General features: G+C 56.6%; 1 protein-coding gene across 1 annotated transcript in view; it reads right to left on the bottom strand.

Annotated features, from left to right (window-relative positions):
- Window positions 1–758: 758 nt before the first annotated feature.
- The window catches only part of PLXNA2 (plexin A2), a 208,407-nt gene continuing 182,249 nt past the window's right edge, over window positions 759–26,916 (bottom strand). Inside the window, exons 15-32 of the mRNA XM_012758763.3 lie at window positions 25,944–26,080; window positions 24,836–25,003; window positions 24,640–24,733; window positions 20,134–20,373; window positions 19,378–19,521; window positions 18,829–19,063; window positions 16,858–17,000; window positions 15,891–16,159; window positions 13,923–13,989; window positions 13,523–13,669; window positions 12,709–12,868; window positions 12,236–12,339; window positions 8,441–8,540; window positions 7,313–7,503; window positions 5,794–5,963; window positions 3,100–3,312; window positions 2,029–2,179; window positions 759–1,295 (exon numbers count right to left, since the gene is read on the bottom strand). Coding sequence (XP_012614217.2) covers window positions 1,200–1,295; window positions 2,029–2,179; window positions 3,100–3,312; window positions 5,794–5,963; window positions 7,313–7,503; window positions 8,441–8,540; window positions 12,236–12,339; window positions 12,709–12,868; window positions 13,523–13,669; window positions 13,923–13,989; window positions 15,891–16,159; window positions 16,858–17,000; window positions 18,829–19,063; window positions 19,378–19,521; window positions 20,134–20,373; window positions 24,640–24,733; window positions 24,836–25,003; window positions 25,944–26,080 — 2,829 coding nt within the window. The 3' untranslated portion in view covers window positions 759–1,199. The remainder of the gene's footprint in view (window positions 1,296–2,028; window positions 2,180–3,099; window positions 3,313–5,793; window positions 5,964–7,312; window positions 7,504–8,440; window positions 8,541–12,235; window positions 12,340–12,708; window positions 12,869–13,522; window positions 13,670–13,922; window positions 13,990–15,890; window positions 16,160–16,857; window positions 17,001–18,828; window positions 19,064–19,377; window positions 19,522–20,133; window positions 20,374–24,639; window positions 24,734–24,835; window positions 25,004–25,943; window positions 26,081–26,916) is intronic.

The following is a 26,916-nucleotide window of genomic DNA, read 5'->3' as shown; positions in this document are numbered from 1 at the left end:
TTGTTGTGGCCAGAAACCACTCACTGGAAGATTGGAGTGGAATGCAAAGCCAAACACCCCTGTTCCTAAATCAGCTCCCAAAAGGGAACCTCCCGGAGGCCTGGCCTCCAATGGCCTCAGACCGTTTCTCCAGGAGGCCTCGTTTATGACAGGGGCCGATGCGGGGCGCGGCGGCCCAGTGTCCTCATGGGGGCCAGGTGTCTGGTCCGGGAGAGGCCCACCTCACCCTGCTTCTGAGAGTAGCTTTGGGGAAACCAAAAGAAAAGTACCAAAGACCAGCTCCTCCTTGGTTGAGGTTTGGGATTAAATAAAGCAAACAAAGCACAGTAGCCAAAAGCATCGGTGCTATCCAGGTATGTGTCTCCTCCCGAGAGGGGAGAGCATACAGGTGTGGGGTGTGTACGGCTCAGGTTCCCGGCAGCCAGGTGCGGCCCCGCGACGGCTTTGCGGACGGGGCAAAGTTCTGCGGTTCCTCGCTCTTCCGGCCATGGCAGGGATCCGGTTTCACTGGCCTTGATTTTTTGCGAAGAGTTTGGTGGGAACTTGTGCTCATTCTTCTTCTGCTCTTCTTTGTCCCCTCCCTCTCTTTCTCTCTTTTTTTCTTAATTTCAAGGAAAACGAGACAATCGTTCTCCCTGCAACTTCCCTCAGCACCTCTTTGTAGGGTTTTTCTGGCCTTTGGGGACAGGAGTTGGACGAGGGAGGAGGCGGGGGTGGGGAGAGAAGGCGGGGAGACAGAAATCAGAATTAAACAGAAGTTGGACGGGATGAACAGGGTGGCTTTTTTGTTTTATTTCTGTTTTTTTCTTTTCCTTTTTCTTAAAAAAAATTAAATAAAGTTCTCATTATTTCCCCCCAATATACATCAAATGAGTTTCATGCAAAGCAGCAGTCACGGAGGCAGGGCCGGGCCCACGTGCCTCTCAGCCCGAAGAGCCGCCTCCTCCTGGCCGGCGCTCGCTCGCCCGCCGCCCCTATCCCTGTGGTGGGGGACGGGTGGCGCCCACCGGCTCTCCCAGCAGGGACTGGCTGTGACGAAACTTGGCTGGCGGAGGGAGAGGGGCCCTCCCCTCTCCCCAGGTTGGGGGCTCGGGCAGCAGCAAGCTCTGGGGCCTCATCCCCTTCGCTCGTCCTCGCTTCCGAGACTCCCCGCGCGACCCCTTGGGTGGGTCCCTCCACCCAGAGAGGCGAGGCTGCTCTCAGCTCTCGAGGGACATGGCGTGGATGAGCTGCTCCACCTTGTACGCCAGCCGCTGCCGCCGCGCCTGCTCGTCCTGCTCCAGGGCCCCGATGAGCTGAGGGACAGAGACAAAGGTGGGGGGGACTTCAGGACCCAGGACAGAAGGCGTCATCTCCCGGAGTCCTGCCCCACTCACCCTTCTGTCTGCCTTCCCACCCTGCCTTAAGGAACACAACCTTGGATAACTGAGATGATTAATTAAATGAATACATATACACGCACACACACACACACACGTGTACATGTATGTATATAGCCTAAGTGTCTAACACAATACCTGGCACATGGGAAGTGCCATGCAAGTGTCAACCATTGCTACCACTGTCCCTACTGTCCGGTGCCTCGCACTAATGCATGACGTGTGACCTTTCCGAAGCTGTCCCCGTGCCAACCCCTATCAGCGTTGAGGACCACCTGCCTATCTGAAATGTGACCGACGGGATCTGCCCAAGGGCAAAGAAGAGTTGGATTCATTGTTTAATAAAAAAAATTAAAAAAATGAAATCCGTCGTACAACACTCTGAACTGAAAAACAATTAAATTATTAAAAGTGTTATTTACTGGGCGCACAATGAGCGAAAGACAATGAAAAGTGCAAGAAGGGGTCCAGTGACTCAGGAGAGGTGGGGCTGCCTCATAAAGGCATGCTGATGCTTTCCGAGCTCACGGGCTTTTGACTCCACAAATGTGCCTTCTAAGTTGCTGTGCATTGTTATTCGACGACTGAGTCAGGCTTCCTGTTTGGCTGCCTTGCTCTTGGCATGCGGAGGGAGGAGGGACCGTCTTACCTCCTCGCTGTACTTGCTGACGTAGGAGTAGATCTCGTTGAGGGCGCTCAGCATGTTGAACTCCACGGCGTGCAGGCGGGACTGCTCGGCGAGGTAGGCGTTCATGTCCTGGTCACTGATGGCCGGGAGCTTGGCGATGTCTGCGTAGTATCTGCCACGGACAGGACAGTGCCTCCTTGGTGGGGGGACTCGGCAAACATTTGCCTGCGCCCGCCGTGGCCCCAGTTGCTCCTGCCTCCCTGGTTCTCTTCTGACCTGGCTCCCCCTGACCTCCTGCTGCAAGCGGAGGTTGAGAGTTTCTTTGGGGGACCCCATCTAGCTGAGAGCCTCTGACTGCTGCGCCCAGCAGAGTGGTCACAAGCCCAGAGTCTGGCCTTGCTCCGTGTGTTCAAATCCCAGCTCTGCTACCTGCTAGCTGCGTGACACCGGGCAAGTTGCTTGGCCTCTTTGTGCTGCAGTTTCCTCATCTGTAAAATGTGGATTATAGCCACACCTGCTGTACAACTCGGTTGGACATTTTGGTGAGATGACACATACAAAATCTCTTTTTTTTTTTAAGACAGGGTCTGGCTCTGCTACCTATAGTGCAGTGGTGTCATCGTAGCTCACTGCAACCTCAAACTCCCAGGCTCAGCGATCCTCCCACCTCGGCCTCCCAAGTAGCTGGGACTACAGGTGTGTGCCACCAAACCTGGCTGATTTTTCTATTTCTAGTAGAGACAGGAGTCTCCCTCTTGCTCGGCCTCAAGCAATCCTCCTGCCTCAGCCTCCGAGAGTGCTAGAATTACAGGCGTGAGCCGCCCTGCCTGGCTGATACAATTCTTTATCAGAGTGCTGGCTGCTTAGTACATGCTAAATATGGTAATTAGGATGACAGTCATCTGACTTCCAAGAGCACAAAGCCACCCTTTGTCCCCACAACAGGGAGTGTGGGCAAGGAAGACGGAGGGGAGCATGCGGTCCTGAAGACACCAAACCTGGTCTGAGTCCTCGGTCAGTGTCACCTGCAGGGCGGGGGAGGGGGTGGGCAGGGAGACAGGGACACTGGCCTGTCCCCGGGGTGCTGCTGACCTCTCCACCCAGCTCTTGTAGCTGGGGATGTCCTTGGCGTACAGCAGCTTGTTGGAGGGGGAGTCCTTGCCCAGCCGGTGCTCCGACGTGGAGCAGGAGTCCATGAAGGTCTGGGCCACCACGGAGAGGCAGGCGTCCGTGATGCTGCCCTTGTGGATGTCGAATACAAACTGGGGGTTCTTGATCACGTTCACCCAGAAGCGCAGAGGGAGGCTGCGGGGAAAGTCGGGGGGACTCGAGCAGGCTCGTAGCCCGCACCCTCACGCAGGGCGCTGTGCTCCTCCCGTCACCCCCGAACCTCACACTGCCCACCCGAGGGGGCAAGGGAATCACACCGTAGAAAAGGGGCCCGGCCCATGTGACCCCAGCTGTTTCTGACCTGGGGGGGAAGCAGAGGCACGCTGTCCCCTGGCGGGACACTGCCCCCGTCTCTAACCAGCGCCCGGTGGGCGTGGGCGCATTCCGTCCCCTGCAGACTTTTCTAAAGCCCTCCGTGCCCCCAGGGGAGCCCAAGTGCAGGGGCCAGCACAGTTTCTCAGGGCCTCACACAAAGCCACCAGGCTCCCCGAGTCCCTTCCCAGCGCCGTGGTGGCCATTGTCCGGAAGGAAGGACGCAGCCGGCAGCCCTGGGCGCAGCCTCAGAGCGGGCACAAAGGGCCCCACCTGCGCTCCCCGCCCAGCCCTGCGGCAGGGCCCCTTCCCAGGGCTGGCCCGGCCTGGGCTGGGCAGAGGAATGGGCTCCCCTGGGGCCGGTTCTTTCACGGCTCTCCCCGGGGCGTTCTTGTCTCTGCCACGGGGCAGAGGGAGAGGAGGGGGCCATTGTTGGTACCCTGGGAATGACTCGCTGGCCAGTTTTTCCCACCCCGAGAGGAAGCGGTCAGTAGTCAGGAGACTTCCTCCTGCAACTCGGGAATTTGTGAGCGGAGGAGAATGCATTTTCTCTGCTCCTGAGGCCATAAGGCGGATAAGCCCCTTCTCTCGCCTTCAAAACCAGAACAGCAGCGGCTGTTCTCACTCCTTCTCCAGCAGCTTCCCCTGCTCTCCCAGCTGCGTCCTGGGCCTTAACTCTTTGGACTCCTCCGTGGAGCGAGCCCTGCCCTCCAGCTTGGCCTTCCAGCCTGCGATGATGGTTCCTGCTCCCCACTCACCCCTCCTTTCCCCTTCCTCATCTTCTCGACAAAACACACAAACCCCCCAAGCGTTCAGATCCGCTCTGCCCACCCCGAGCCCTGCCGCCAGGCTTCCCGCCTGCCGTCCAAAGTGCAATGGGATCCACCTCTCGCTCTCTTTCCTGCAACCTGGGAGGAGCTGCGCTCACCCATCTCTCGTGCCCCCCCCTCCTCTGCAGCTCTGGGGGGCTGCTCACAGTCTTTCCTCGGGCATTTGCTCTTTGAGGCCCCGACAGGGAGACTCGCTCCCCACCCAGCGCCAGCGAAGTGCGTTTCCATCACTCCTGTCTGGCCAGCACAAAGAAGGTGCACAGATGGGGACAACCCAGAACTTTCTCTCGATTTCCCCGAAATTTGCCCGCTCCCGGCGCCAGGCTGGGCCTGCTCCAAAGCAAAGGGGACAAGCCCGCCCCCGCCCCTGGGGGTGCAGATGGGAGGCCGGCCCTGGCACGGTGCACTGCGGGCGCCTCACCCTGGGCCACCCCCGGCCTCCCGGTCTCACTCGCTGCGATCAAAGCTGCAGACTCAGGAGGGCTCGGTGACCACAGCCCTGAGGACCGATACGGGGCTGGCCTTTTCCAAAGTGTTTTGTTGGTTGCTAGGACTTTTGATTCCCAAATAACAGCCTGTGCCCATCTGTGCCGGCTCTGTTTTCTGAGGAGACCGCTGACTCCAGACAGCTGTGTGGGCTGCCTGCCCAAGCCAAATGCCTGGACCTCCCTCTCCCTTCTCCGAGCTCTTTCCCAAAGGAAGCCTTCTGACTTCGGCTCTCGGCCAGGCCCCGTCTGACCTGCAAGCCAGTCTTCAGCTTGGTCTGCGGTCCAGGTTCAAAACCCGGGAGGGAAAAGCCTCACGCCAGGGGCCCACGGGAGCTTCTTCTCCCGCTGCTGGTCTGGATGGGGCGGTGACTTCATGGAAGAGAGTCACGCTTGCGGGACATTCTGGCTGCTGCTTCCTGAAAGCTATGGCGCTGGGGTAATCACTTGGCCTTAAGAGATCAAGTTGGCAACGAAATCCCCATAGTCCTGCAGCAGCTGCGAGCTCCGTCCCCAGGGCTGGCCAGCCTTAGCAGGGGGATAAGTTTAATTCAGGACTTCCCCGTCTCAGGAAGCGCCTTGGATTCTGCCCCACTCAGAACGCCCCACGACGCCTGGCTCTGAAGCTCTGCTGCAGGTCTCAAATGCAGCTCTCTTCTCCTGAGAACCAGGGGTCTCCGAGTCAGGGGAGGAGAGACTCTTCCTGGGGCATGGTCACAGCCTGAAGGGGCAGGGCTCAAGCACGCATCCTGGCGCCAGGCCTCACGCCAGGCGGGCCCCACTTGGCGCAGGCAGCCTGTGGCCCACGTGGGCTCTGCAGAGCATATGTGTGCTGTTTGCTCTAGCAGCTCCTCGGATCTCCAAGCCCCAGCTGAGAACAGGCTGCCTTGCCATCTCCCAGGGTCTCGGGCTGGTCCCCAGCCCCCACAGTCCCCGGCCTCTCCAGGCTACATCTCCCGCTGAGCACCCCCCCCCCCCCGAGGGCTTACCAGTTGCTTTTCCAGGTGTGCCGCACATCTGTGTCGTGGATGCTGTGCCTGTCTGCCTGCTCATCCAGGAAATCGAACATGTACTTGATGGCCAGGGGGAGCGCGCTGCCCCGGTGCACAGTGCTGAACAGGGTCTCGAACAAGTCGTCCACGAACTTCTGCAGGGTGCCCTGGGAGAGGGGGGCGGGGAGAGTGAGACAGAGGGCGGGCGACGCGGGCAGCAGCAGACGGGCACCCCAGATGGTGCCTTGGACCCAGCCTGCCTTGGAAATCCGTCTGGGACACGAGGCTGTGTGAGCGGTGTGGCGGGGGCGGGGAAGAGCACTGTCGGCAAGCGGGGAGGTGGGAGAAACGGAGCGGACCCTGGATCCTGGGGCAGAAGCCCTCCCCCAACCCGCAGCCACATGCCACGTTTATGCTCGCGTCCACGCCTCTGGGCCTGTGACAGGAAGACAGGAAGGGCTTTGGGTGGATGAGAGCACAGGGGCTGGCAGGCCAGTCTGGAGAGGGTGTCCCAGGAGCAAGCCGGAAGGCCGGGTGCCACCTGGCAGGAGCACGGCAGGACCGAGGAGGGTCTTAGAGGGAGGCTCGGAGAGCCTTAGGGCATCCGTGTCCCGGCACAAGTGGGGTCTGGAGTGCAGGCTGCAGGGGAAGGGTCTACAGAAGAACCCCCAGGCACAGGCCTGGCCCACAGGGCCTTGGAGGGTCTCTGGGGAAGGGACAAGACTGGGCCCAGGTCCCACACTTCACAGGCTCATGTCACACCTCTAAGGGTCAGTAAAACCCCTAGCCCTTTCTGGTGCCTCTCTGTTGCTCTCTTCCTGGTATGCTGAGCATATTAGTAGGCAAAGCTAAAGTGGACGCTTCTTGCTCCGTTTCTGGGCGCAAGTCTGAGAGCTGTGGGTTGGATGCCGCCGTGTTGGAACTCCAGCAGCAGTGACGCAGGGTTAGCGGGGGAGAGACCTGAAATCCAGCCCGGCCTGGAAACCGTGGGCTGAGCGATTGCCTTACTTATAGGCATGTCTTGTTCTCGTAGGAAGGCTAGAAGATGTTGCCTCACTTCCACCAACATTCGGGGGTCGTTGGATGGGCCGGGACGGGGGAGAGGGAGTCTTCCCTCGGATTACCAGCAGGACCAGGCCTTTCTGCTTTCCTTCCCATGGCGCCCAAGAAGTGGGTAGAACATGCAATGGCGGTGGAGGTTGCATATCTGCCCAGCTAACACCAGCAGGAAACCCTGATATCTCCCCAAGTGTTCAGGGGGCCCAGAGGAGACAGCCGCTCCTCCGAAGCATATGGCTCATCTCGAGTAGTGGGTAGAAGGTAACGATATGTTTGCTATTTTTGCCAAAGCATGGAGAACAGCAGTGGCCTGACCCCCTGGAAACCCTGCCCGGGAGGGACCTGGCCTCCAGTTCATCTGAATGGGTCCCCTTGAAGGACACACTACCGACACTAAGGTGGGGCAGGACATACCCCTCCGAGGAGCCCTCCCTGGCGTGGGCAGAGCAGGAGTTACCTTGGTGGCCAGTAGCCGGGTCAGGTAGATCTCCGACACCATCTTGCTGCCCCGGTCGCCCTCCTTCTGGTCACCGTGGTCGTGGTTCTTCACCAGATGCCACACCTTCACCCCACTCTCGAGGTCCGGGGTGATCATGGGGGCCCGGGACCGCAGGCTGTCGGGGCTGCCCGTGTACCTGAAGGAGGAGTCTAGGCAAGGGGCGGTGGGGGCTGTGAGCCGCCGGCCTGCAGGACCCCTTCCGGAGTCCCTGCGACCCCTGCGCCCACTCAGAATAAACTCATTTCCGGTGGAAGGGGACTCTTGGGACCTCATGTTTGGTAAGTTATTTTAGGGATCCTTGGCTGGCATGAGGACAGAGGAGCCTGAGGTCTTTTTTTTTACAAAAGGATTTAGAAATTCCGGGAGCTGGAGAGAGGGACCCTAGGGAATTTGGGAGTTCCCTTTTCTCCCATGCTCCCAGCAACGAACACGTAGCAGGTAAAATGACAACGGGACACTTTCAATGGTGCTTTAATAAAAATCTGGATGCTAAAGTGCTGCAGGTTGTAATGCTCCTCTTGTCCCTTCTTTCCTGGGGCCTAGGACGTGGAGTACCCAGTACCCTAAGCCCTTTGCATAGCTGCTGAGCTCAGTCCCGTGGTGCCCTGCGGCTGGGAAGCTTCGTACACACAAGAAACCAGCGAGAACAGAGCCACAGAGAGTGAAGTGCCAGAGGGCACAGGGGCCCCGCTACCCCACAGAGGCAGAAGGGCGAGGACGAGCGATTCATTGTCTAAGCTGGGACACATCTGAGAGTAAAAGAGGTCGCTGTTAATAATGCAGCCAGGACGACAGGCACAAACTGGGACTGGGGTAGATGTCAACCCCCATGTCGGTGCCTCCCTGGTCTGGGCCAGTCTGACTCCTTTGCTGGGCCGGGGATGTCAAAGGAAGTCCCTGGTGCCACCTGCTGCCGCAGCTGTGGACACAGGCTGCTCTGGGAGTGACTGGAGCAGGGGGGAAGGGAAACACACGAGCAAGAGCCGCCGAATGGAGGCCAGGCCAGGCCTCAGCAGGTGCTCCCTGCTGTCAGAAGGGGTCGAGAGCCAGGCCCCGGGGGGCTCAGACGGCCTCGCTGGTCCTCACCGTATCTGCTGATGGACGTCCGGGAGATGCTGGCAGAGGCAGGGATGTTGTAGGAAGACGTCTGTTTTGGGACCAGAGCCACCACGGACCTGTCTGACACCTGAGAGAGGCACAACAAGCACACAGCATGGGTGAATGGAGGTGTCTTGGGAAGTCGAATGGTCAAGAACTTCCAGCGGGTTATAAAATAGGCGTGGGGTAGACAGCAAGGAGTTCAAGAACGCTAGAAATGACCATTACTATGGGTTTCTTGAGGTTTTGTTGGGCTAGAGATGTCCCGCCCAATATGGTAGCTCAACATGGCTACCGAGCACTGGAAATGTAGCCAGTCCAAACTGAAAAGAACGCTAAGTCTCCGAACCAAGGTGTACTATAAATGGACAATATACATTTGCTTTCAATGACTTAGTATGAATAAAAGAATATAACCTATCTTAGTCATTTTTATATTTATTACAGAGTCAAATGATAATTATTCTATGATGATTGGATTACATAAAATACATCGTTAACATTAATTAAGCTGTTTATTTTTACTTTTTAAGTGGCTAGTAAAAAATTTTAAATGACACATGTGGCTTGCAAGTGTGGCTTGCATTGTATTTCTGCTGCACAGCACTGGGCGCGATGAGCCGTGAGTTACGTACAATTATTCCTGTTTTACAGATGAAGAAATGGAAGCATAGAGACACTAAGTGACCATCTTCAAGGTCACATAATTAACACATTGGGGTAGAGCCGGTGTTTGTAGCAGCCAGGTCTGGCAGGCTCCAGAGCACATGTTCTCCTCATTAGATATCCTAATTTGGGATTTTATTTCAAGCCACACTGGTCCAAAGCCCATTCACCCTTTTGGCTCTGATTTCTTCCCAGCCTGCGTCCTATAATGCCTGAGCCACTTTGAAGAGTTCTGCCAAAGGGGCAGCCACCCTTGGGGCATCAGAGAGAGAGATGGTCTCTGTCCTATCCCCTGTGAGGGTGCCCGGGCTCAGCACCCAGCCTGTAGGGAAAAGGATGATAAATAAGGAGCCATATTGAAGACATTTGGGGCCATTTTGATTTAAGATTACCCTCCATCCAATAAAAACAGAGAATCCCCAGAATCGTGGCGATCCAATTAAACCCCTAACGCAGAGGGAATAAAACAGCTATAATAATGTTATGGGCCATAAAACATTCCTATTAAACCATTTTTTATTTTAACAATTTTTATGAACTTTATAAGTTTGATTTATAGCTGCACCAGTCATAAAACCATCTTTCTGGGTCTTAAATTGTCAGTCCTTCTCTCCCACCGAAAAAGAATTAAATGTTGGGAAGTCAAACTATAAATGAACATTAGTGCTAACGAGATTCCCTGATAGCGGGTTTTAGTGGTGGTGTTTAATTTTACCCTCCCTATAAATCTGCAGGAGCCCGGGAAGTTTTTGAACATCTCTTTGTTAATTAAGATTATGCAGATTTTCTTCTGTAGGGGCTCCAAGGACCTTTGACTCCAGGGAGGGTAACAAGAGGACAAGGCTTGCTCTCAATGGTGCAAAGTCCTTGTGCCTGGAAGAGGCTGAAGCTCCGTTACTTCCCGGCTGGAGCAGCTTCCTGGACTTGTCAGCAGTTTGCACAATCAGCACCAAGACTGTGGGTAGATGCTCCACCTGTCTTTCAGGAATTCTCCTTGCAACTCACAGCCCAGAAATGATACTCTGAAAGCTTGGCAGGGACAGAGGTTTACACTCTCACGGAGAACAGATGACGTTACCATTTATGGTTTCTTATCACCTAAAAGAAGATCCCCAAGGTGACTCCAATGCCCGCAGTTCAACTCGATTCCAGGTCTGGTCACTAAACCTTTTGGCCTTGGCTTTCCCCTCTCTTAACCAGCAGGCAGCACAAGTCTGCGGTCAAGGTGCCTGGCTGGGCCTCACCTTGGCTTTGCCACTTGCCAGCTACATGGCTTGACCCCTCTGTGCCTCGGTTGTCAGTGGGGATAATAATCGTGTCTAGGTTTAAAGGAGTTAGGACACACGATGGCTGAGAACGGCGCCTGCCACTCAGTGAGCGCTGGCATGAGCGTTGCTATTACGAACACCCTCATCACCACCGTCTCCCGAACGTAGGAATACTCTCTGCTGTCCCTTGTCACTCAGGGCTAGGTGTGGGAAGTGCCTTGCACTCAGTAAAAGCTCAGTAAATATTTGAGGAACCAGCGCATACATGAATGATAAATGACATCAGGGAATTGAAAGTGCTTTGTATGATGAGCACCAAAAGAACAGAATATTCCACTCTTCTGGTTGGGAGCCGCAGCATGGCTGGCCAGCTCAGTAACGGGCATGAGGGCAGCAGGGACAGAAGAAGAAAGGCCCCACTCCTGCCCTTTTGAAACCTATAATTTGGGAGCATGATGCTGTTCTCTTTTTGCTCTTCCTCATACACCTCTAATTAGACCATTACGATTGTTCTATTGGTGCATTAAGCACCACGTGAATTAGTGGTGGGGGTGGTGGGGGTGTGTGCACAGAATTAACAGGGGCTGCTTGCAGCTACCTGTGCATAAGGTCACAGCCCTGGTGCCTCACCCCTTTACAAGTCAGGGTTGTTGTGTCCATTTGACAGATGAGGAGTCCGAGGTTCAAAGAGATTAAAGTTGTACCTCCCGCGAGTGGGGAAGCGTGGGTTTACATATGGCTTCCGAAGCCTTTTCTCTTCCCGCTACACCACACCCGTGCTGTCTGGGGCAGGGGTCCAGGCGGGGTGTCGGCACGGGGGGGGGGTGCAGGCCAGCGAGGGCAACGGGGCCTTGAGGAAGAGCATTTCGGGGGATCCCCAGGGCCCCCAGCTTCCTCTGCGCCCCTGGATGGCCCCAGCTCGCTGCAGGGCCTCCCAGCGGCTGGCGGCTGGCGGCTGGCAGCTCGGTGCTTGAGAGCCCGGCCCGCCAGCCCCCTGCACCCCTCCCTTTCCGAGCCGGGGACAGGGGAGGCTATTATTAATCAGACAGTCCCATGGGTCCTGCAGCCTCAGGCGCTTCCTCTGGTTGGTTTAATTTCCCTCGGTGTCTCTCATTTCCAGTTTCTATTTTAGTATTTTTCCTGAGTCCCAACCTGTCTACCTGTGCTTAATCTTACCGAGACCCCCCGCTGTGCGTGGTTACCATGGAGGGAAGGGGAGGCGAGAGCGGACACCCCCTCCACCGAGTGTTCTTGCGCTGGGGTTTCCTGCCTGCTCATTCAGCGCGCCTGCCGGGGTGCTGAGCGCTTCCCCGGCTACATCTAATCTACGCCGGGCGACGGTGAGGGGCAGGGTTCGAGGTGAGCCCCGTTTTACGGGTGGGAAGAAAGACAGCTTCAGAAATAATAATCTTCCCAAGGACGCTTGCTACCGAGTGGCAGGATAGAGGACGCGAAGACGAGTCTAACCAATTCCCGGCCGCACGGCACGGCAGAAGTGTGAGCCGCGTTGGTGACACGCCGAAGAGGGAAACGGATAGCACCTAACGGTCTGGGTCCACGTGGGGGACTTTGCAATGTGCAATTTTTTTCTGCAGACACGTAGAGCTACACAGGATAGGGACGACGCCTGGCTCTTACCCCAGACCCTTAAATCCATTTCTGAGGGTGGAATCTGGGCACCCATCATTTTTCATAAGTTCCCCCAGTTACCCCCAGTGGGCAGCCATGTGTGAGAATCACTGCCGGAGGCTTGGGGAGGAGCAGGAAGGGGAGAGAGGAAACCCCTTTCAGGCTTTCCGGGCCTTAGACGAGGCTTAGAGGAAGAGGAACGTGCAGCAGGGCAGGCCACCTGGTAATGCATCAGCGTGTTGAGCCGCTTCCAGTCCCCCTCGATCTTGGTGGTGATGTCCTCGTCTTGCAGCACGACCCTGGCGATCCGGCCTTGGCGCCACTCTGGGTGGAGAGGGGGGTGGGGCAGGTGGCAGCGTGAGTGGTGTGGCGGCCGAGAGCCAGGGTCCCGCCTGCAATCGTGCCTCCCCTGGGGGCCTGGCCAGCTTGGCTCCCCCAGAGCTTAGAGACATCCAGGGCTCCAGGGGGAGACGTGGGGCACTCCCTGGTGACAGCCACACCTGAGCAGGCAGTGCCTCAAGGAGGAAGCATTGCACGTGGCCCTCACCTGGCCAGGGCCCAGTCATACCTCCAGGGGAGCCAGGTGCACGGCAGGACTCCCCTCTCCCCACCCCTCCCATGACCTGACCTGAACGCTGCCCAGAAAGCGGCTTGTACCCCCCTCGCCCTCACAGCCCGAGGCCAGCGTCCTACCCAAGTCCATGTCAACAGCCCTCGGCCGCTGGGAGTAGGGCACGTTCTTATACACGGCGTCGAGGATCTTCTCCTTGACCTGCGTGATGGTGTCACAGTTCAGCACCTTCACTGGGATCTCCGGACTGTTCTCGTTGTCGGGGTTGACGCAGTTCAGGATCTGCAGGTGGGGGACAGAGGGTGAGCAGGGCGGGAGTTGAAGGAGCAGTTCGGGGAGGAGGGTTGGGGCCTCGGAATCTTCTTTTCCCAAGGTCCACCCTCCTTGCAGAAGAAACAGAGATGCTTCTCTGCTCTGTGCCTCTGTTTCCCCCATCCTCCTGCAGCCTGCCGAGTGAGAGCCCGAGTCACTGCGTCCACCTCCCCTTCCTCAGAGAACCAGGACTCTACTTCCTAGCTCCTGCATGGCTTCGGGGAGACAGGAGGCACTCCAGGGAGTCTAGAGATGGTTCTAGATGTGTCCAGGGCCAGCCTCACACCTCCCCAAAGCCTCCTTATAGGAATCCGCATACATCTTTCCTATAATGCTATAAATGATCACCCCACATCTAATGATGGGTGACGTTTTTTTCTCCCCCAATATTGTCAAGGGTAAACTGAGGCACAGAGAGCTCTCAGGGCTCACCAGATGAGATAGGGGAGGGGCAGCCCAGCTGTGCCAGCCTTGCCGTTTGCACACTCAGGATGCCCTTAGGGCTCGCCCCAGACCATGCATGGCCCGGACTCTTTACTGGCCCCGCAGACTGCCTTTGAGGTCAGGAGGTAGGACGCGCGTCAGAAGCAGAGGGTGCACGAGCCGCCCCCCGAGCCTCCTCACCAGCGTCTTGTACTCTATCTGCTGCCGGATGAGCTTGTCCTCGCTCAGGGAGTAGCGGGCCTCGCCCGTGATGGCGTCGATGGGGCCCTTCTCCATCTGCTGCTTGATGGCGCAGTACAGCATGAAGAGCGGCTCCCCGGCGCACTCCTGCGGGCACAGGCGGGCAGGGAAGCGCGGGCACCAGCCTGCGTGGCTTGCTCGTCCTCCCCTTCCTCTCCCGGGGAGCCGGGGCAGTGGCCGGAGGGGCTTCCCAGGCCCGCTTTGCTCCGGAGCACCCAGGCCAGCCAGGTCCCTATTCCCCGGGGATGGGGTCCCCACGCAGCCCCGATGGCCAGGATCGGAGAGGAGCAGCCACCGCCTTGCTCTGGACTCCGGGTCCCCAGCTCACGGCCTTTCTCACCTTCAGGAACTTGTGCAGGAGGAAGGCAAACCAGTTGGTCAGCATCTTCTCGGCCACAGACTCCGTCCTGGGGAAGGGAGAGGGATGAGGGCAGTCCGTTACGGAGGGGTCTCGGTGGTGGGGCCTGGGCTTGTGCGTGGCCCAGGAGTGCAACAGAGCACGAGAGAACGCAGGACACCTGGGGCCCAGCCCAGCGCCACCGGGAACTGCCAGTGTGACCTTGGACAGCTTCCTTCTGGGCCTCAGTTTCCTTGAGCCTGGGATGGAGGGGTAGGACCTTTGAGCCCTGACGTCTGTGCTTCTCTGACCTGCTTGGCCGGACCTGGGACAGGGGCGGCTGCTAAAGGCACGGGTGCCCACTGTTCAGGGCTACAAAGGACAGGTTTCCCTGACCTCCTCCTGGCCTTAGAGTGATAAATAGAGAGTTTTCCTGTCCCCCTGGGATTTCTTACATGCCTGGACACTCTGCTTTGCATATCTGGAAGGTACCTGCTATCTTCCCCTCCGCACGATCACTCAGAGGCAGGCCGTGCTGAGTTCAAATCCTGACTCTGCCCTCTACTGGCTGTGTGACCTTGGGCAAGTCATTTAACCTCTCTGGGTTCAGTGTGCCCCTCTCCAAAAGGAGACAGTAGTAATTACACCCCCCGCCCCCCCCCCACACTTGTGGTTAGGGTTGAACGAGTTAATATTTGCAAAGTGCTAAGAAAAGCACCTGGTACCTGCTATGTAAGTATTAGCTGTCATTATTGGGGACAGGTGGGGTCCTGAATCCCAGCAGAGAGCAGTGCTTAAGTGTTTAGCCAACAAGGGAGCTGCTTGTGCAAGAACCGCCCTCCCTCCCCTCCCCCATCCCAGGGCTACAGAGCTGGGGATTTGGGAAAAGAACAAAGGGCTGTGACAGACCCTCTCCGGAGGGGCATTTTAACTCCCTGCACGTGGTGTAAATTATACCCTCTGGTTGCAGTAAATCCCAGGCATTTGCCAGGACTGCTCAGCAATCTGGGCCCGGGAGAGAGTGACAATGGCAGAAAAAATTGTAGCTTTCTCCCCTGGCTCCTCCCAGCACCCTCTCCCTGCATTGTGCCTGAGATTAGCTCTAATTTAAATACAACAGTTCTTAATGAGAGTTTCTAATGCTCAGATTGGCAGGATAGGGGCTCCCCACTCCTAAAACACCCCACGTGGGGCCTGGAAGCCCGAGACCTGGGTAGGAGAAGGCTAAAAGGAGGGGTGGTGAGCGGAGGTGGCATATTCCAACCCACCCCCGTTGCCAGGAGCCCCCAAACTAGAGGGGATGGGCTCGAGGGATGCCAAGGTCTCCGACCCTCTCCAATGGCAACGGGGGTGTGCAGTGGAGGCTGGTGACTCAGATCTGGGAAGCCGAGCACAGAAAGGGCAGGCCACGCCAAATCTCTAGCCCAGCACCATTCACTAGAACCTTCTGCGATAATGTTCTCTATCTTGTGCTGCCTAATACGGTGGCTGAGTACTTGGAACGCAGCTAGCGTGACAGAGGAGCTGATTTTTAGTCTATTCTATTTTAATTAGCAGCAGCCACTGTGGCTTGTGGCTGCTGTGTTGGACGGTGCAGCTCTGGAGGCATGCGGAGGGAAGACTGAGATGGGGGCTTTTTTTTTTTTTCATTTTGTCTAAGAGAAAACTAAACAGCAGAGAGGTGACGGCACTGGCCCCAGATCGCAGAGCTTGTAGGTGGCAGAGCTGGAGCTCCAGCTGAGATCGAAGCCCAGGCTTGGGACACTGCAGTGTCCCTGGGCCGGGGCAACCTCAGATTCTGTCTTAGGGAGTCAGGGGACGCAGGCTGCTCTGCTCAGATGGCATTGCTGGAGAACAGGCCCCGTCCTGCCGCTTTTCGGGCCTGCTCTAAACAGGTGCGGCACCCTGCCCGGACGCCTGCCGCCCTCCCCGCGCCCTGCTGCCCTCCCCGCGCCCCGCCGCCACTCAGACCTCCGGAGAAGCAGCTTGGGGTGGTTCTTGTTCTCCAGGTTCTTGTCGATGAGGTCGGAGAGCAGCTGCTTGAGGACGTCGGTGGCGTACTCCAGGCGGCCCTGCAGGCCGGTCATGATGAGCGAGGCCACGTTGCCACGGTCGCGCATGGAGAAGCTGCGCTGCGTCTCCAGGGTGCGGATGAAGGTGAGCAGGAACACCTTGTTGTTGATGAGCTGCGCGAAGAGCTTCAGGGCCTTCTCCACGTGCTGCTGCCCGTTTCCCTGCACCTGGGGGGTTGGGGGGGCGAGACGGGGCGACACCCTCAGAGGACAGGCTTCTGGGCTCCCGCCCTAGGCCTCACTGGGGCCTTGTGGGGACTCTCGTCACGGAACCCAGTCCCCGAGGCCTGTACCACTTCCACCCCCTGCCACCCACCCGCGCTGGTGAAGACGGCTGGGCTCTGGGCTCTGCGGTCTGCTCCGACCTTCCGCTGGGCTGGGAGGGCCGGGCTCCAGGAGGCCCCCTTGGGGTGGGGGACGCCTCCTGATTTCCCCAAGGATACGACAGGAGACACCGCACGGGACCTCTCCAGTGTACTAGCCCCCCCTTTTAATCTCCTCTGTCCTGACTTACTATCTTTAGCAAAACAAACCAACAAATGAACAAACAAACCTCACGGAATCCTGTGCCTTCCTTTAAGCCACCTTAAATCCATTTTAGAATGAGGCAGGATCTTAGTTAATCAATTCGGTCACCCATGAAGAAACGACAAACAACGAGCCTTGGCCTGGGAGGCATCCTGAAGGGCCCGGGCGCCCCCTTGGCTGCGAACTGGCTGACAGCTCTGTGGCTGGGATGCTGGTAGGAACTGCGGGCCCCTCCTCACGCCTGGCCTTACTGGGTGCTACGAGTCCCCTCTGCGTTTGCTAGGAAACCCCGGCCCTGCGTCCCTGCAGGGCGGTTGGGCCAGCGCGGCAGGTGTTACCTCCAGCTCCCGCAGGACCGGGTGGTCCTCGATGCCCGGGAACAGCACCCGCATGGCGTAGGTACGGTAGTCCAGGTAGGGGATTCCCGAGCGGTCCAGGTCGCTGGTCAGCTCATTGATATCTGTTTGGAGCTCAGCAAAAGCTGGAAGAGTGAGCAGAGAGGGGCGGCTCAGGCGGGAACCCCAGTCATGGGGGGGAAGAGGAAGAAGAAGAAGTTTGTGAAGGTGGAGGAGGGGCCCTGGGGTGCAGAGACAGCGAGGATTCCTGGGGTGTGTCCCCAATCAGTGGGGGTGGACACTCTTAGGCTCCCTTGTTTTAGGTGGTGGGGGAAATGCGTGGTTTTTATATTATTTTCTCCTCTATGCTTAGCTATCATTTTGAATTTGCTGTCTACATATGACAAGTGCAGTTAAAAACAAAGAAAAAGGATGGATGGGCACCTGTAATCCCAGCCTCCCTTTGGGAGGCTGAGGCGGGAGGATCGCTTTAGCCCTGGAGTCTGAGGCTGCAGTGAGCTATGACTGCACCACTGTACTCCAGCCTGGGTCACAGAGTGAGACCCCGGCCCTAAAAAACAAAAGAAAACAAACAAAGAAAAAGCGGGCTATTTGGTAAAGACCCTGGAGGCGTTTGAGAGACGGGGCGGAGGGGTTCAATGCCAAACCCTCGGAAGCTCTGGTCACCTGGCGCCTGGTGGAGAGCAGAGAGGAGAGTTGACGGAGGGAAGGGCTTCCGAGGTCTCAGCTCGGCCGCAGGCCCGTCTCTCTGGGGACCTCCTCTCCCAAACTCTCCGGCCCCCGTGCCAGAAGGAGCATGGGCCCCAGCCTTTCCTGTTTCCCGGCCCAGCATCCAGCAGGGGCTCGTTTCTGATCTTGACGCTCGCAGTCCAATGAGAAATGTTTTGATTTCTAATTGAGATGTTTACCAGAGAGCCCGCCAGGCCCTCAGCCCGAGAGGACGCCAGGTACACGCGTCACCTCGAGGCTTTGGCTGCGTGGGAGACGGGAGCAAACACAGTCTCCGCTCCCACACACGTGTCCGGGGCCAAGGACTCGGGCAAGCCTCTCGGATGCAAACAAACCCCGGGAGGGGGGAGGAGGCGGGTGCTCTCCTGCCTTTTCTGCCGCTGCTTCCACGCGCTGCAAAGATAGCTGCGCAGAGACCAGGAGCCCGGCTCTCCCACGTGGGGGTTCTGGAGTCTGGGAAAATGGGGCCTGGGAGGCTCTGTCCGTGGGGACGCCGAGGCCCTGAGCGGGAGAGGGAGTCGGCCAGATCAAGGGACGCGTCCAGACAGGTGGGGGACTAGGACAATGACTCTCCTCTCTGCTCTCCACCGGGCGCCAGGTGACCAGAGCTTCCGAGGGTTTGGCATTGAACCCCTCCGCCCTGTCTCTCAAACGCCTCCAGGATCTTTACCAAATAGCCCGCTTTTTCTTTGTTTGTTTTCTTTTGTTTTTTAGAGCCGGGGTCTCACTCTGTGACCCAGGCTGGCTGAAGTACAGTGGTGCAGTCATAGCTCACTGCAGCCTCAGACTCCTGGACTCAAGCGATCCTCCTGTCTTAGCCTCCCAAAGTGCTGGGATTACAGGCCCCCAGCCATCCTTTTTCTTTGTTTTTAACTGCACTTGTCATATGTAGACAGCAAATTCAAAATGATAGCTAAGCATAGAGGAGAAAGTAATATAAAAACCACGCATTTCCCCCACCACCTAAAAAAGGGAGCCTAAGAGTGTCCACCCCCACTGATTGGGGACACACCCCAGGAATCCTCGCTGTCTCTGGCCTGAGACTGCACGCAGGGGGCATTCTTTATAGCACTTCTCTGGCCCCGAGGGACATTTCTGGGAAAGCGGAGGTCAAAGAGGAGTGCAAAGGCTCGGCCGGGAGCGACGGGAGCCGTCTGCAGAGAAGACCGTGACGAGGTGGGTGAGGAAAGAGGGCCCGGGGAGTGAGGGCGTGCCTCCGCTTACCTTCCTTGCACTCCAGGGCCACCCGGGACTCCAGGTTGTCCATCTGCATCTGGAGCCGCTTGAGCGTGAGGTCGTTTTCCCGAGACTTGCGCTTGTAGGCGATGAGGACGATGATGACGATGATGAGGAGCAGGCTGCCGCCGGCCGCGATGCTGACGATGGCTGGCAGGGTCAGCAGGCTGTCTGAGACGACGCTCACCGAGCCCGGCGAGAACACCATCCCGCCCACGTGAACCTGCGCATTGTGCACACACAGACGCACACGGGTGTAGAGCCCCCCGGCATGCCGGCAGACCCTCGAGGGGCCAGGGAGGGTGTGACAGACCAGGACCACGCAGTGCGGATTTGGATACGAAGCCACTTCCCGCCGTGGTATCTGCCTGCCTTTTCTCGTGCCCTCAACTTCCACCCGATTTGGTGCAGGACATGTCGCTGAGATGTGGAGGGAGGGGTCAGGCAGGGAGGGGGGGGGAGGGAGCCTTTCCTTAGGACAGACTTGCATGCACCGAGAGGGAGCCGGAGCCACAGGGAGGGGAGCGGCCCACTCACCATGACCTTGTGCTGCCCCGTGAGGGCAGGGGGCTCGCAGAGGAGCTGGGTCTCGGACACGGTGACGGTGCAAGGCGTCTCTCCAATCAGCACCGTGTAGTTGAGTTTGGCCCCTCCGGAGGCGGGAGGGCAGAGGTTTTTGCCCTGTGGAGAGGAGCGATCTTAATGGGAATAATTGGCCTGTGCACGCAGAAGTCAACTGGCTACTGGAAACGACATTAAGGAGGTGGGGAAGGCAGCAACGCAAAACCAGGAAAGGACCCCATGGCAAGCCCTTTGGAGGGGATGCCTGTCAGCTACGGTCTAGAGAGAAGACAGAGGAGGAAAGAAGGAAAGGGAGGAAAGATCTTGAGCGGGAAGGAGACAGGGGAGACAAAATGCCAAACGAGAGAAAATTTAAAGGCGGATACTTGGATCTGATGAAAGTGGTGGAATAACAAAACACTTGGACCGATGGTACCAGGTGACTGTGACCTCCTGAATACACGTGCAGGTCACCGTAGCCACAGAGTGGACAGAAAAGGAAACGGTTACTCCCAGCTCGCTGGTTCCCAAAGCTCACAAGAACAAAGAGAAATATTCTAAAGTACGTCCTGAGAATCCTGAGCGCCAGGTACACCGCTCAGTGGGTCACTGTCTATAAACAAGCTCCTTCCATGGAAGATGACAGCTTGGCCAGTCCAGGTGCATAGAAAGCACCGGAAAGAAAGCCAGGCGTAGGGAGAGTGGGGCGCCCTCTACCATCGCTGCCCCTACCTTCAAAATGATGGGCGATCCTGGCTTTTGGTCCAAGACTCCAGTGGGGCTGAGCAGTTCAAAGGTCGGGTTGGGGTAGTAGATGAACTTGGTGTCGTTGTAAATCAGCAGAGACTGGACGTTGTTAAAGACAAATCCGAACTCATCTGGCCGTTCCACCGTGTCCAGGCCCGGCCGGTAGTCCGTTGTCAGAGAGGGCGCCAGGCAGGTGAGGGTGGTTGTGTTCACAACTTTGCACACCTAGGAGGTCCGGAGTGCAGCATTCACACCCCGAGCGCCTGGCAGGCGGAACCCGGGGGGCCTGCTGCTACCCTCCCCCCCGCCGCTTGCTTTCGCTTCTAATCATTGGGTTCTTTGCTTGTCTGCATGGCATGATGAAGCCTTTGAAGAAAAGGTGGTGACATTTTTTGGAAGCAGGGAAGGTGCATTTTAACCTCATTCATTCATTCATTCATTCATTCACCAACACTGAGCATCTACTCTGCACCAGGCACTGTGGTAGAAGTTGGGGCTATAAAGGGAAGCGGTCACTGTCTGGAGGGGTGACAGATAAGCGCCACAGTGTGACACAGCCCTGGCCGAGGGCCTGGAGCGCAGTAGGGGTGCAGCGCTGGGAAACTCACACGTGGATGTAAAAAGAGCGCTGGTGGGAAGGGCCGGGTGCTCTGGGAGCGTCCGTGTGTGCGTGAGTGTGTGCGTGAGCGTGTGAGTGTGCATGTCCACGGTCACTCATGGAAGTTTTCTTCTGGGAGAAATGAATGAAATTTAATCTGAAGAATGAGTGGGACTTATCTAGACACAGACAGGAGGGGCAGAGAGAGCAGCACCTCGAAGGTCCGGGGATGAGGGCAAGTGGGATGTTTGACGGTGTAGGGTGTGTGTGTGTGCGCGCGCACGCGTGCACACATGTGTTTGTGCGTGTGTGCACGTGTGTGCATATGTGTGTGCGTGTGTGCATGTGTGTTTGTGTGTGCACATGTGTGCATGTGTATGTGCGTGTGCGTGTGTGCACATGTATGCATGTGTATGTGCGTGTGCATGTGTGTGTGTGTGCATGTGTTTGTGTGTGTATGGGGAGTGTGGAGCAGGGAGTGTTATGAGATGAGCACTCTGCCCAGCACATAGGACATGTTCAGTTAATGTTTACTGGATAAATTGCTGAGTAAACAGGATCCTGCAACTTTTTAAATGTTTTACACAGACTTCTTTCTCTAGTCTCCACACAAGGGCCCCCTAACCCTGCACTGGGTGGAACCTTGGCATTGACATTGAATTCGTGATGCCCTTTTTCTCTTGGAGGACTCGGATCCTCCAAGTGAAGTCCTAGCTGGGCTGACCCCTGCTTGGCATAAGCGGTGCCATTCTCTCCCCAGGTGGTTTAGTTCCAGGGCTGCCCAAGGCAGCAGCCAGACTGAAGAAGCCACCGAATGGCCCACCCAGGGCTTGGGAAACAAAGCCAGGTTCCCACCCCTCTCTTCCTGGCTCCCACTCGGTGCTGCTCGGTTTCAGCTTTGGAAGCCACAGGGTCCCAGCCACAGCCAAAGGCACCTCTGAGCATCAGACTGCTCAGGTACGCACTGTCCTGGCGGGTCCACACATGTGCATCTAGCCAACACATACACACAGGCTTCATGTTCAGAAAACAAGACCGACTGTGAAATTGCAAAAAAGCTGACACTTGTATAGAGATTATGTCAGAGCTTCAAGTCCAAGTTTTGACCGGAGCTCCCTTTCTGGAGGAAGTTTAAGAGTTTCCATGAAACAGATTGTTGTGGTCTTCATCCTCTAGTGGGGCGGTACCCGTTCCCACCCTTTTCATGGCACGGTTCAGCAGCACCTGGGAACCTAATGTCCCTTTCATGTTCCAGCTGGGGACACTGAGGCACATGCAGAATGAAGGGTGTAGTCAAACAGGCAGAGCTGAGCCAGGGAGTCCCAATCCCTCGGCTCCATAGGGAAGAGCCCCAGCCTCAGTGAGCCTCTTCACCCCCTTCCTGTCTTCCTCCCTGCTTGGTCCAGTTTCCCTGGACCTGGCTCCCCTATGAATAGGCAAATCACTCCCACACAAGAGGCCTCTGTATGCTTCCTGCCTTGTGCTGCATCGGCACTTTGTTTGCCAAACATTCCTTTGGGTTTTGCGGCTATGCTCTGGCCCCCCTCACTACCTGCTGGGGCTGCCTCAAACCCTAAAGGTGAGGGAGGGTAGCCCCAGGTGGGCTGAGGAGGAGATGGGGCCCTAGCAGGGCTGTAGGGGCAAAGGGCGTCTCCCACCACTCCCGAAAGAGGAGGACAGAGTTCAGGAGCTCCCCGTTCTGGAGCCAGGCTTGATGGAAAACTGCACCCCACATGCCTGTCCTCCAGGCATGTCCCCACTGAAGCCGAGTCCCCCTCTAGCTCTCCAGAGGGGAGAGCTACTTCTCAGTTCCTTGAAGCACTGAGATCACGGTAGCTGGGACTGGGAGAGTACTGGGGAGATTCCTGCCCAGGGGGTAGAGGGGACCTGGGACCTGAGCCTTCTGCTACAGCTGTCAGGTGTAGCACGGGGGTTAGGGGTGGTTCCAGCCCAGGGCTTCCCAAGGACTCATGCCACAGCCTCTGGAGGTCAACCTTGTCAGCCATGTACTCACTCTACAAAATTCTCTCTGTACTGTATGAATGAGGTCTTTTAGTGTCTGTATTCCGATGCTTTGACATCTGGGGCCTTGCAGGCTGTGGGGAGGAATGTCCCTCCCAGGGCCAGCCAGACCCTAGAGGTAGCGAAACTTTCCTGTGAGCATGCCTTTCCTACGCAAGCCAGCCAGCAACCCCACCCTGCACCCCAGCCACCTCCTTTCACCCTATGCACATGCCCTGATCACCCCAGGACAAGGTGTCAGATAACTAGGGACAGCCCCTAAGCCCCAGAGCCTGCTGAAATTGCTCAACTAGCCCATCCTAAACTCGCTTACCCTGCTGCACCCGGTGCCTGTTCCCTCCTGCAGAAGCCAGGATAAATGCTCTGGCCACCTGCTCTGTCTCCCTCTCCCTCCTGACCAGCCCCAGGGCTTCCCTGTGCCCCCTCCCCATCCCCCACCGCAGGCCCCCCTCTCTCAGGGACTGATCTGTGAATATGACAAACTACACTCTGGCCTTGCTGCAACCGAATAATGACAAAACCTGCAGCTAATTTGTTTTAGGGGAGATTTATCCTTCCTGGGTGTGAGCTCACTGCTCTTATTCTCACGCCTCATCCTCCTCCCCTGGCTCCTGGAGTCTGGCAGGAGGAAGGTGGACGGTGCCCTGCTGGGGACACTTGGCTGCAGTCTGGAAGTGGATGGGGACGTGGTTTCTGTCACCCAGGCATCAGGCTCTACACCTGGGAGAAGGAAGTATGGGCTCACCCAGCCCAGAGACCATGGTGGGTCTTGAAGGTGTCAAACAGGTGCCCCCGTGTCTCTGGCAAGATGGGCCGTCAAGCCCACCAGCACTTCACGTGGCCTAGTTGTGACAAGTCCAGATGTTTGGGACCTAGCTTGGCTCTGCTACCCATCACTCTTATCTCAACAGTGAGAGGGTTGAACTGGATGATCTTGTAGAACTTTCCAGATCTAACCTTCTAGCACTGTCAATTTATGTATCTCTGTTTCTTAAGGAAGGCTTGAGCACATTGGAGATGCATCAGAGAAAAAGGGGGAGACACAGCACCATCTCCCCATCTCTGTATCAGCCCAGTCAATCCCCTGAAGGTCATGGCAGTAACCACGGTAATGTCTATGAACAATCATGCCCATAATAGCATCTGGTGGAATATAATTACACATGCAATAATGTTTCAAAAAAATATTAGGTGAAAGAGTGAGATGGGGCCATTAGAACAAACTGAAAAAAAATTTTACAACAACATATCAGATACTCTTTTAGGATACAGAAAACTTTTCTAAAATTATAAAACCCATAGTGGAAAAAAAATTACATGGCTTTGCACAGGGGAGTAAAGTAAAATGTTCAACCCCATCATCTCAGCACCCGGGTGGATTATCTGCATGCAGTGGCTGACGTTTATTCAGGGCCAGCCTAGTGCCAGCCACGGCTCACATGTGACCCATCTGCAGGGAAGGGCTGAGCAGGGCCGTGTGTCGCTGAGGAGTGGAGCGTCAGAGAGGTTCGATGGCTTGACTTGGTTGTGCAGCTAATAGGTGACAGAGGTCCAGACATGTGTGAATCTGGAGCCAGAATTCCTTCAACCACCCCCAACACTGATTCTCAGGGAGCCTCAAAGTGAACATGTCATAAAACAGGAGCCTTTCTGTGCTGTATCCTGAGCTTGGAAGCCAGTACTTTTATATACCCACTATATCACCTTCTGACAACCTACACTGTAATTACAGAAATCATTGTAAGGTTCAGGCATGTGGCGCCATGATTCCAGGCTCAGCGTCTTCAGCCAACAGTCCTCGTCCCATTGCAAAAGGCAGACAGGGAGCTGTGCTCACCCAGGGCTGGGGCGACCGACCGGCGGTTACTCACGTTGACAGATTCCTTGCCGTTAAACTTGACTCGGATCCTCGGCTCCTGAATGACATCCAGGTTGAAGCCCGTGATGGTCAGGGGAGTGTGGCCGCTGGGAGCAAGCAGAGGCTGGGTTAAGTAAAAGCCCTCAGGTCCGGCACGGTGGACCTCAGCCAACCGCAGCCAGGTGCGAGCCTCCCACCCTCTGCCTCACCTGGCGATGCTCCACTCGGGCTCGATGCGCTGCACCCGAGGGTCATCTATGTACTCGAACTGCAGGCTGTTATCCACACGGGCTCGGTCGACGCTCACGGAGACAGGCACCGGGCCCAGCCCATTGGACGAGGGCGGTGAGACACACACGATCTCATTCATCGACCTCCTGACGGGGAGACAGCATTGAGATGGGGTTGAGAAGAAAGGCCCAGGTAAGTGGGGTGCTCCCGGGCTTGAAAGGTTGGAGAAAATGGCCCAGAGGTGGGCTCCCACCCTTTTATAGTCTAAGCCGTGGAACACACCCCTCATCAGCATAGATCGGTGCCCTCTTTTTACCTGAGACCCAACCCTAGCTGGATTAAGGAGGCAGCAAGTTGGAGAAGAGGGTCGGAGAACGTGGAGCAGAGATGGATTCATGGGCTTTGGGGGAACTCCTCTTTCTGAATTTCCAGAATATGACTAGGTAGTCAGTGCCTAGAGTCTGGTCAGGCAGTCAGCAACCACTTATTGAGCACCTACTGTATGTATAGGTGAACACACAGTCCTTGCACTTGTGGAGTTTATGGTCCAGAGAGGAGATTTTCAGGGAGCTACTGCTAGGTGAACGGGCTCCCCGCCCATGGGTTCTTTCGGAATTCTCTCGGGGGGCTCCATATCCCCAAGGCTACGCGAGTCGCTGACAAGTGGTAAGTGTTCGACTTTTCACGCACAAGGGGTGACCCGAGCGTGAGCCTGTGTTTACAAGGACCGAGACCGTGCAACCTCTGTGTTTCTCAAGTCACCAGAGCAGGGACTTAAGGAACACTTGATCCTAGTGGTGACAGGAGAGCTCCCAGGAGCCTTCTCCATCTGGTGTCCTCCTGGCCCTCATTTCCAATCACCTCTAGAAGTATCCAGCTCCTCTGATGCACGGGGTACAAACTGACAGGTGGTGTGTCTATGTCTCACAATGACAGGAAGGGCGTTTGGGTCCCCAGTGTGGCAACGTGGAGGTGATGGGGCCGGCCCACGTATGAACATGCAAAGGAACATGCGGTACACAGGCATCGGCACACGTGAACATGCATGTGCATCGGCGGTACAGACGGCCTCCAAGTGCTACTCACCCATAGAACTCGCAGGTCTGGTTGCCCAGGTGCACTGCCACGCTGCTCCCAGCCCCGAGGTAATGGCCTGTGATGGTCACCATGGTGCCTCCTGACTCCGGCCCTCGGATAGGGTTGAGCGACAGCACGGAAGGGTTCTTGGGAAGGAAGCAGAGAAATGACCACAGCTAGACCTAAGGACAAGGGGGAGGAACCATCTGCATGCTGGGGGTGCAGGTGCTTTTCCGGCCCCTTTCATTCCCAAACGCTCTCTCTCTGCTTCTCCTGCAGCTGAGGCCCTTCCCAGGAAGAGTCTCTGGGCATGTCCGGGGAAAGCCACGTGTCAGAATTAATTAACTCCCCGGAGAGTCTCATGCTCATAACACTGAAGGGAAAGCAGAGGTGACACAGACTAATCTATCTATTAGTTTACAAATTGAGAACAATTTGAAAACACGTCTCTATCTAGAGCCTGTACTGATTTTTTGGGCACAAACTCAATAGGGATCGATAAAGCGTCTCTGCCTGGGCTGGGCCACCGAGAGGGAAGTCCCCACCCATGGCCCATGCACATGTCCTTCTGACTCCCCCCCGGAGCATGGGAAGGGCAGCCGGATTCCCAGTACAGAGAGCTGTCACTAAACGTTAGGGCGGCTTCTCCGGCTCGTACTTGGAGGATGGTGCCTGGCTGGCTGGGACTTTCTAGCAAGCTTCCTAAGCTATAAAATTAAGCCCGAATGTCTAGCCTAAAATGCATCAGGCAGCCGACCTAAATCAGGAAGGAAATGCCTCTACCTAGAGGCAGTGGCGTGGAAAGTGCATTTAACTGAGCAGCTACACAAGGCGTGAATTCTAGGGCGGTGGGGCCTGAGGCAAGGTTTGGAATCTTTCTGGACTTCTGTTTGCTCCCGTCAAGTGAGGAGGGTGGGCTAGATGATCTCTAGAGCCCCTCCCAGCTCTGACATTAGACGGGCCTCTCCCCAGTAGTCCTCCT

This window comes from Microcebus murinus, chromosome 23 (genome assembly GCF_040939455.1).
Source record: "Microcebus murinus isolate Inina chromosome 23, M.murinus_Inina_mat1.0, whole genome shotgun sequence".
Lineage (NCBI taxonomy): Eukaryota > Metazoa > Chordata > Mammalia > Primates > Cheirogaleidae > Microcebus > Microcebus murinus.
The sequence above is the reverse complement of the archived record's forward strand: the minus strand, read 5'-3'. Positions and strand labels throughout refer to the sequence as shown.